The sequence below is a fragment of the Chionomys nivalis genome, chromosome 1 (assembly GCF_950005125.1).
Source record: "Chionomys nivalis chromosome 1, mChiNiv1.1, whole genome shotgun sequence".
Classification (NCBI taxonomy): Eukaryota; Metazoa; Chordata; class Mammalia; order Rodentia; family Cricetidae; genus Chionomys; species Chionomys nivalis.
The window spans coordinates 159,873,855-159,883,775 of NC_080086.1; the positions used below are offsets into that span (position 1 = coordinate 159,873,855).

The 9,921-nt window shown below is 37.0% G+C and overlaps 1 protein-coding gene across 1 annotated transcript; it reads right to left on the bottom strand.

Moving 5' to 3' along the window:
• Nucleotides 1-1,217: 1,217 nt before the first annotated feature.
• LOC130880289 (olfactory receptor 2A1/2A42-like) lies at nt 1,218-2,129 on the bottom strand. Its single transcript, XM_057779263.1, has one exon. It carries the CDS (start codon nt 2,127-2,129, stop codon nt 1,218-1,220), a length of 912 nt encoding a protein of 303 aa, XP_057635246.1.
• Between the last annotated feature and the right edge of the window lie 7,792 nt (nt 2,130-9,921).

Here is a 9,921-nt window from a genome sequence, read left to right on the forward strand (position 1 = left end):
CACACACCACACAAATGCCCACAAACAAATGTGCACACATGTGTATATGTGACACATACATATATATGTGTATTTAGGAGTATATACACATAGGGGAATACATGTTCATATACACTGAAGGTTTTCATATATAACTTACCGAGAAATCATTAAATATATGGTGACTGAATGCTAGTCTCGAGTTTTTAACTGAGCTGCAGAGTCAGCTAGGTACTAAATCTATCCCACAAAACTTTTCATGGAGGGAGAGATGGTCTTGTAGGACAGTGACTGGCATCTGGAGTAATAGAATTAGAAGAACTTTTGGAAAGATGTTGGGAAACCATGCATAGAAAAGTCAGCAACAGATATAAATCAAATCAATCATTGTATAGCTGTAGAGGAATATTGCATTACCCAAACAGTTTAATCTGATTCTCACTTTCAGCTTATTCAAAAAACAAACAAACAACAACAACAACAACAACAAAAAACCGATGCTAACATTTACCCTTTCACTAGCTACCAATGAACCAGTCGAATCCCCAATGTATAAATGAAGTTTCAGTGACTTCACTGTCTATGGTCCTTAAAAATATACTCTCCTCTTTTTCCTCCTATAGTTCTTGTTTTAAATTATGCTCCTTCACTCAGCAAACAAATTAAGAACCTAGTATGAGTCAATAATTTTGATATGAAATTTTGTGATCTCACAAAGCACAAATAACTACATTTTCTCAAGTGTTTCCTGGACTAGGCAAGTGCAGTTGCAGAATGCACCAGTGTGTGATGGGCTTTCTTTGGGTATAGCTTGTTTGGCTTCTAAATTTGGTGAAATTTGTGACGATATCTAACTACCGTCAAGGTTTGATGGCATGTAACTTTTTGGACCTGGAAGATGAATTATAATATAGTAACATAATAATAAAATAATACTTATCATTATACTACTACCACCACAACAATGATTCTTTTATAATAACATTATATAATTACACCAATTCAATAGGAAATTAGTCATGTCTGATAAAACCTTGTGTTAAGAATGCAACTTTTTATATTTCTTTCTTGCACCTGCAGAAGGAGGATGTGCTCTTAACAACAGGTACAATGTGGATAAAAAATGACAATGTGGATGTTTTTGTATTTAGGTAACAATTGGAGACAAATATTACAGGAAACTACAGCATCTTGTGGCTCAACGCATCACATCAACAACTGGGAATGTGTTTCTTTACTCAGTGCCCTCCCGAGAGCACCCTTGACCTCGGAGGAATCAGACTGTAGATCAGGGGGTTCAGCATGGGGCTGAAAAAACTGTAAAACAGGAACGGAATCTTCTGTTCTGTCTTGGGGTGCTGGGACTTGGGGGCCACATACATGATGATGGTGCTGCCAAAGTAGAGCCCGAGCACACAGAGGTGGGAGGAGCAGGTGGAGAAAGCCTTTCTTGAGCCCCCTTTTGACTGGATCCTCAGAATGGATATCTGAATTCGTGTGTAGGAAACCAGTACAAAGCATAGTGGCCCCACTAAAATGAATACAGAAACAGTGAAAATAATGATTTTGTTTAGTGTTATATCAGCACAGGCCAGTTTGAGGACAGACAGAGTTTCACAGAAGAAGTAATTGATTTCATGAGGTCCACAGAAGGGCAACCTCAGGATGAGGACTAAATGGACCAGAGCCAGGAGAAAGCTAAATATGCAGGAAGCAGCAGCCAGGATAGCACACACTCTCCAGTTCATGATGACAGTATAGTTTAGTGGGTAGCAGATGGCCACGTACCAGTCATGGGACATCACCACAAGGAGAAGACATTCTGTGACAGCTAATGCCATGAAGAGATATGTTTGTATAATGCATCCAGCAAAGGAGATTGGCTTGTCTGGATTCAATAGGTTGACTAGTGTCTGGGGCACTGTGTTACAAGCATAGGCTATGTCAACCAAGGCCAGATTATCAAGGAAGAAGTATATAGGAGTGTGCAGCCTGAGTTCTAGGCAAATTAATCCAAGGATAACTTCATTCCCCAACAGTGTAAAGGTGTAGCAGAGTGAGAACAATCCAAAAAGTACTAGGTGAATCCTTGTACCAAGACAGAATCCCAACAGGATGAATTCTGTGACCATTGTCTGATTTTCTTCCATTTCTCTATGAAGGAGAGATAGGGAGCACTAGGAGATGGAATCATATTAAAACATCTGTTTTAATTTTAATTTTCATCAGTATTTTCGTTGTGGAATACTTTTAAAATACACTTTTAGAAACTTATTCAAGTAAATTAATTAATAAAGTATTACTTCTCAAATAGTTAAGTTGTCTGTCTCTCTCCTCAAGCTTCACTGTTGTTATTCAGTTTTCAGAAGGGAAATATGCCAGCAGGTACTGACCCAGAACCTTGGCACTGCTGCGGTTATGATCTACCATGCCTGTATGTACAAAGATATCACAAACTATTGCTTCAGAGTCTTACGTTTGCCACTTTGCTAGTGAGTTATTGGGTCATAAGAGAATACTGGAAATTTTAGTATACTAGTCTCAAGAAAAAACATAGAGAATGTAGATTGGGTTGGCAGCAATCAGATTGCTGTTGTAAAGTTTAAATTGTTATTCATTAGTATTTAACTTGTAACTGGAGTATAGAAGCTGTTTTTGATGGCCAAGGAAAATTGGATGCCTTAAGGAGCAGAAACTGAAGTTTAGCACATGCACACACTTGCAATGTTAGTGAGGATGAAGTTGGTATGAGAAATAAAATCTAATTATATTTCTATATGAAATTATATATGTCTATGTTTTTATTTGTCTAAACCACTCACACATATACACATGCACACACATACACACATACATACAAAATGTACATCACAGTTTTGGTAATTGAGCATAATTAATGCTTGATAATTTGTCAAGGGAATCACTGAAAGGTCATTACAATTTTTTGGATGTAATCTCCCAGAGGCACAGCCAGTGAATTGGATCAAACTGTGAGGTCAAATGGAGTTACTTTCATGAAATATTTGTCTGGAGAAATGTTAAAAAATAAGGGAGGATATGGATGTGGAGTGTAGGCACCTTGTCTATGAGGCAACATTTGGAAGTTCATGCAAAATGACCTTTAGAAGAGGGGGACAAGGGAACCAGGAAGAGCGAGGATAAATGTCTGCACTCCACGTGGACGGGTGGGTGACTGTTCATTGATTCCCTTACTTGGAAGGATTCCTGAAGAGTTCTTCCTGCTGTCATTTCATGTTATTTACAGCCCCTGGGTGCAAATCCTTTTTCTTGAGCAGGTAAAAATACAAAGAAGGAACATGTGTTTAACTGCTTGTATTAAAGTTACATCTTGAATTTTAAATAAAGGATATTTAGATATTATGGCTCATGCTTTGTGTACTTGTACTTCGATGGAGTTTGAAACCAGTTTCCCTGAAGAAGATTTCTAAAGCTAGGTTCTGGAAAGGAAAGATTACATTCTAAACCAATACAACCCTTTGATTCCATACCTTGCAAAGAAATAGTTCCCTTACAATTAAAAAGAGATGCTCTCCTTATCTTTATAAAAGCATTATCGATACACAGCCAACTTACATTGACTGAAAATAATCTAAATAATTTATGTATTTTAAAGTTCCAAGCATGACAGTATGATTGAACATCAGGTTAGTATTAAAACTTTTAGGGTGAAAGACTGTCTAAATTTAATTATTAAATAGATAGGACATAGAAAAATATCGGACTATTTTAAAGCCCCAGATATTGGAAGATGGAAAGGTCAGATGTATTATCATCCTGTTTCAGCCTTAATTTATTCTATAGAAGTTTGAATATTTGCCTATTTTGTATCCCAGACATTTGTTAAATGACAAATACATTAAAAAGAATAAACAACTAACTTTTATTTTCTTAGTGCATCTAGTTTCTTTAAGATATAGTCTCTAAAAATTATGCTAAGTCATCTTTTTCTTTTAATAGGAAATAAGTCTTCCAACCTATCAAAACATATTTCTTGTGTCTGTTTTAAACTATGACCTTTAACATTTGTTAAGATAAACTAAAGGGCTTGCAATGTGTTGAAGAGTTGAATTTAATATTTATTTTTTATATTATTATTTGGTAGTTTTTATATCTAATATTAATAAAAAAGTCAATGGAAGCTAATTATCAAGATGTCTGAAAGGAATTTGCACTGCTACATATTTCAATTGCAAATGCATGTTTCAGGCATTATGATGTACATAAATCTACAAATGTGTGATTTCAATATTTAGAAATTTTATCCAGTCAAAAGTCATCCTGTGACTTTACCATTCTAGAGTAAATATCTAAGTCAGAAAGATGAATTTGTTTTCTGTATCAACAAAGCTTTAACATTTAAACTCTCCATATTTAGAAAATCAAATCTCAAAGTTTGATGGACATCTGACTCTCCTGTGCGGTAGCACACTGGCCAGACAGAAGGTGTAATATGACTCCCTGATGTTTGTCAGCTATGCAGCTCAAAAAGAAGCCTGGTTACTTGTAGGTGATGAAAAAGAAATGAAAATGAATTAGTTTTCTTTCTCACACTATTATAGAGACTTTGTCAGGCCATCTTAGCATGAGTCTATGGAGTGGTATCTTATGCACCAAGTACTACAGGATTACAAAGTAGAGCAGGCTGATGGACCCAGTATTGTGAAGACTTCATTGCAAAATTATCTTCAGGACAAAGAGATTCATATAAAGTCAAACTTTAAATAGCAAAACCTTCTAAGCAAAAACTTAGAGCTTTTGGACATTTCTTTCTTCTCTCACTTTGCTACATGATCAGAGACATGTATGTTCCTTTCCACATTCACCCAAAGTACTTTCTGTAGGCTACAGAAATTCTACCATGTACTTACTTGTTCAGTACATTCTAGATGTCTTAGCACATATACAAAGAGAGGTATGTGTAGAACATAGACTTGACCTTAGTTTGGACTCATATTCCATTGAAATAAATACATTTTTGTAAGTTTAGCATGTATTTTGACAGGTGTGACAAGGATTAAATAAAAACTTTATGAAATATTCAGTATATATTATTTTTTTTCCTGAAATGGAGCATCATTTTGTAACTTATTCTATTTTTCTATTAAGTCAGGACATCGCATCCCATATTTTTTCCAAACTTACAGTGTTAGAATTGCTCACTTATAAACTATGAATATTGAGGATGTAAATGAGGTATCCATTGTGAGAATAATTTCTCTTCCAAATTAATAAAGAGTGGTAATAACAAATGGATAGCAAACCAAAGCCTAGAAGCTTTCACCATCTGGCAGGATGTAGGGAGTGAGGCCAGGCAACTTTTTTATCTGAACATTAACTGTAGCATTTCAAGGGTAAATAGTTAGAAGGGAGCACAGATCCTGTCTCCTCAGATCTTCTGTGAAGCTGCAGAAACCTCTCTGACTGAAATGCAGTCATATCTTCAGCAAAGAAGATGGTATTCCCATAGGGTCCAACCTAGTTAGCAGCCCTTAGGGGCGTCACAGGTAGGGTTATTCCATGAAGTATCCTGTGTGCCTCTCTCTGCTGAAAGAAGCAACAAAGCAATTGTGTTTTTCTATTTCTGTTCTTGTCCCCAGAACACAATTAGGAAACAAAGCCACCAAGCATACCTCTGAGACTACAACTCTCTTTAGAGTCCCTAAGTACTTCTCAGTATTTGATCTTATGCTTTCCATGGTGTAGTAATAAGGCTGCTTGTTCATTTCTCTACTGTTGGCAGCTCAGACCCGAAATAATCACACAGAAACTGTATTAATTAAATCACTGCTTGGTCCATTAGCTCTAGCTCCTTATTGGCTAACATTTATATCTTTAACCCACTTAACCCATTTTTAGTAATCTGTGTATCTCCATGTAGCTGTGGCTTACAGGGTAAAGTTCCAGTAGGGCTAAATCGCTTCTCTCTGACTCTGCCCTCCTTCTCCCACCATTCTGTTTAGTTTTCCCCATTTAGCTAAGTTCTGCCTTGCTATAGGTCCAAAGCAGTTTCTTTAGTTACCAATGATATTCACAACATACAGAGGGTAATCCTACATCACCAGAATAGCTTTGTACCCTTTCTCCATAAGATTCTGGTCAGCCTGCCAAGAAGATGGACCATTGGAGGAGCTGCTGGCTTCTAGCTTTCAAGTTAACCTGCTTTGGCTGGAGTTTGGGTGACCTGGGTTGAATTATACGTGGGGGAAGAAAAACTCTAAAATTCATCTGATTGCAAGTTATACTCCAAGGTAGGGAGGCATTGTGAAAGGTGTTTAGAGAGTTTATAAGAAATAGTGGATTGAGTCATACTAATGAATATCTTCCATAACACCATAGAACCTTCATCTGGCGATGGATGGAGATAGAGACAGAGACCCACATTGGAGCAATGGACTGAGCTCCCAAGGTCCAAATGAGGAACAGAAGGACGGAGAACATGAGCAAGGAAGTCAAGACCGTGAGGGGTGCACCCACCCACTGAGATAGTGGGGCTGATCTATTGGGAGCTCACCAAGGCCAGCTGGACTGGGACTGAAAAAGCATGGGATAAAACCGGACTCTCTGAATATGGTGGACAATATGCTGAGAAGCCAAGGACAATGGCACTGAGTTTTGATCCTATTGCATGTACTGGCCTTGTGGGAGCCTAGCCTGTTTGGATGCTCACCTTCCTAGACCTGGATGGAGAGGGTGGGAACCTTGGACTGCCCACAGGGCAGGGAACCCTGACTGCTCTTTGGACTGGAGAAGGAGGGGGAGGGGAGTGGGGCGTGGGGAGTGAGGGGAGGGGGAGGGAAAAGGGAGGCGGGGAGGAGGCAGAAATTTTTAATAATAATAATAATAATAATAATAATAATAATAATAATAATAATAAAGAAATAGTGGAGAGTTCAAGGATGGGTAAAGTATACCAGATAATTTGGGGGACCTCATTTAAGGCAGTACTTTCTATGGCAGGAACCACAAATGGAGGCCATTGCTTGGAAGATTTCATTTATGTCTTTGAGACAGTCTCTTCCTAGGAAGATAGAAGCCTTTACAACGTGGTTTCTCTTATGAGAAACACGATGCCATTTTATTTTATTTACATTTTTTCTGATATTGGGATTTAAGAAATAATAATTATAGTTGAAGCCAAATTGAACTTTATAACTCAGTGAGCTAATTACAGGGTGAACTTGATCTTCTGGAGTTAAAGCTTAAACCCAAGGGATATTCTCACATCTTTACCAACTTCTCAGGTCATGGCCCTCTCTGTCATGAGTATGTATCCATAATGAGAAAAAACACTGTTGTTTTTATTATTTTTTAATTGTTTTTTTTTGAGCTATATATCTTTCTCCTCTCCTTTTTCTTCCTTACCTCTCCTCTCCTGCCCTCTTCCATGATCGCAATGGCTCGAATTTACTCAGAAGTTATTATATTTTTCTACTTCACATGTTGATTATATCCATGTATATTTCTCTTAGGGTCCTCTTTGTTATCTAGGTTCTCTGGGATTGTGAATTGTAAGCTGGTTTTTCTTTGCTTTTTGTCTAAAAGCCACTTATGAATGAGTACATATGGCATTTGTCTTTCTGGGTCTGGGTTATCTCACTCAATATGTTTTCTAGATCCATCCATTTGCCCACAAATAGTACTTCATTGTGCAAATATACCATATCTTCTTTATCCATTCTTTGGTCAAGGGGCATTTAGGTTGTTTCCAGGTTCTGGTTATGACAAACAATGCTGCTATGAACATAGTTGAACACATGTCCTTGTTGTATGATTGAGCATCCTTTGGGTATATACCTAAAAGTGGTATTGCTGGGTCTTGAGGTAGGTTGTTTCTTAATTTTCTGAGAAATCACCATACTGATTTCAAAAGTGGCTGTACCAGTTTACACTCTCACTAGCAGTGGATGAGTGTTCCCTTTACCCCACATCCTTTCCAGCATAAGCTGTCACCAGTGTTTTTGATCTTGGCCATTCTTACAGGTGTAAGATGGAATCTCAGAGTTGTTTTTATTTACATTTCTCTGATGGCTAAGAATGTTGAGCATTTTCTTAAGTGTCTTTCAGTCATTTTAAATTTATTGCGAGCTCTCTCTTTAGGTCTGTACCCCATTTTTATTGGATTATTTATTCTTTTGATGACCAATTTTCTGAGTTCTTTGTATATTTTGGATATCAGCCTTCTGTTCATTGTGGGGTTGGTGAAGATCTTTTCCCATTCTGTAGGCTACCATTTTGTCTTGTTGACCATGCCCTTTGCTATGCAGAAGCTTCTTAGTTTCAGGAGGTCCCATTTATTAATTGTTTCTCATAGTGTCTTTGCTATAGATGTTATATTTAGGAAGTGGCCTCCTGTGCCAATGCATTCAAATAAGTATATTTCCCACTTTCTCTTCTATGTGGTTCAGTGTGGTTTTATGTTGAGGTCTTTGATTTATTTGGACTTTAGTTTTGTGCATTGTGATAGATATGGATGTATTTTCATTCTTCTACATGTTGATATCCAGTTATGTCAGCACCATTTGTTAAATATGCTTTCTTTTTTCCATTTTATATTTTTTCTTCTTTGTTAACAGGGGTATGGATTGATATCTGGGTCTTTGATTTGGTTTCATTGGTCCACCTGTCTAGTCTTATGCCAGTACCAGGCTGTTTTCAGTACTGTAGCTCTGTAGTAGAGTTTGAAGTCAGGGATTGTGATGCCTCCAGAAGTTCTTTTATTTTATAGGATTGTTTTGGCTATCCTGGGTTTTTTGCTTTTTCATATGAAGGTAAGTATTGTTCTTTCGATGTCTGTGAAAAATTTTGCTGGGAATCTGATGAGCATTGCATTGAATCTGTAGATTGCTTTTGGTAAAATTGAAATTTTTACTTTGTTAATTCTACCTACCCAAGAGCATGGGAGATTTTCCTTTTCCTGGTGTCTTCTTCAATTTCTTTCTTCAAATATTTAAAGTTCTTTTCATATAGGTCTTTCACTTGTTTGATTAGAGTTACTCCAAGATATTTTATGTTATTTGTGGTTGTTGTGAAGGGTGACATTTTTCTGATTTCTTTCTCAACCCATTTATCACCTGTATAAAGAAGGGTTACTGATTTTTTTGAGTTAATCTTGTATCATGTTATATTACTGAAGGTGTTTATGAGTTGTAGAAGCTCCTTGGTAGAATTATTTTTGGAGTCACTTATGTAAACTACCATATTATTAGCAAATAGTGAGATCTGACTTCTCTTTTCTGACTTGTATTCCCTCGATCTCCTTTTGTTGTCTTATTGCTCTAGCTAGAATCTCAAGTACTATACTGAATAGATTTGGAGAGAATTGCTCTTCAAGACTTTTATCATGAAGGGATGTTGAATTTTGTTGAAAGCTTTTACAGCATCTAATTATATGATCATAAGCTTTTTTTTTCAGTTGGAAAAGAAACCACTTTTTAAAAAAGGAAAACCAAACAATAATTTCCTATATGAAAAGCCACTGTGCATAGAGAACACTCTACAAACATTTTATCTTCTCTTTCTTATCCAGGAAATATTCAAGTAATGTAAATGTATCTCCTGTGATAACCAGAGAAATCTTCATCATATAAACAACCCAGTTATAAAGAATCATTCTAGAGCCAGGCATTGGTGGCAACATCTTTAATCCAAGCACTTGGGAGGCAGAGGCGGGCAGATCTGTGCCAGCTCTAGACCAACCTGATCTACAGAGAGAGCTCCAGGACAACCAAACTATACAGAGAGTCCCTGTCTTGAAAACACAAAAACAGAATCAAACAAGTAAGCAAGCAAGCAAAGAAAGAAACAAAAAGTCATTCCAGTGAAAAAGACTGAATATTTGAGTCAGGTCAAGGTAAACACTCAATTTCATGATAACAAAAGGGGACATTTGGGAAACACAGCACCCAAATCACACCTTTCCTA

Coding starts and splice junctions, on each gene's coding strand:
- LOC130880289 (XM_057779263.1), bottom strand. CDS start 2,129: ATGGAAGAAAATCAGACAATGGTCACAGAATTCATCCTGTTGGGATTC.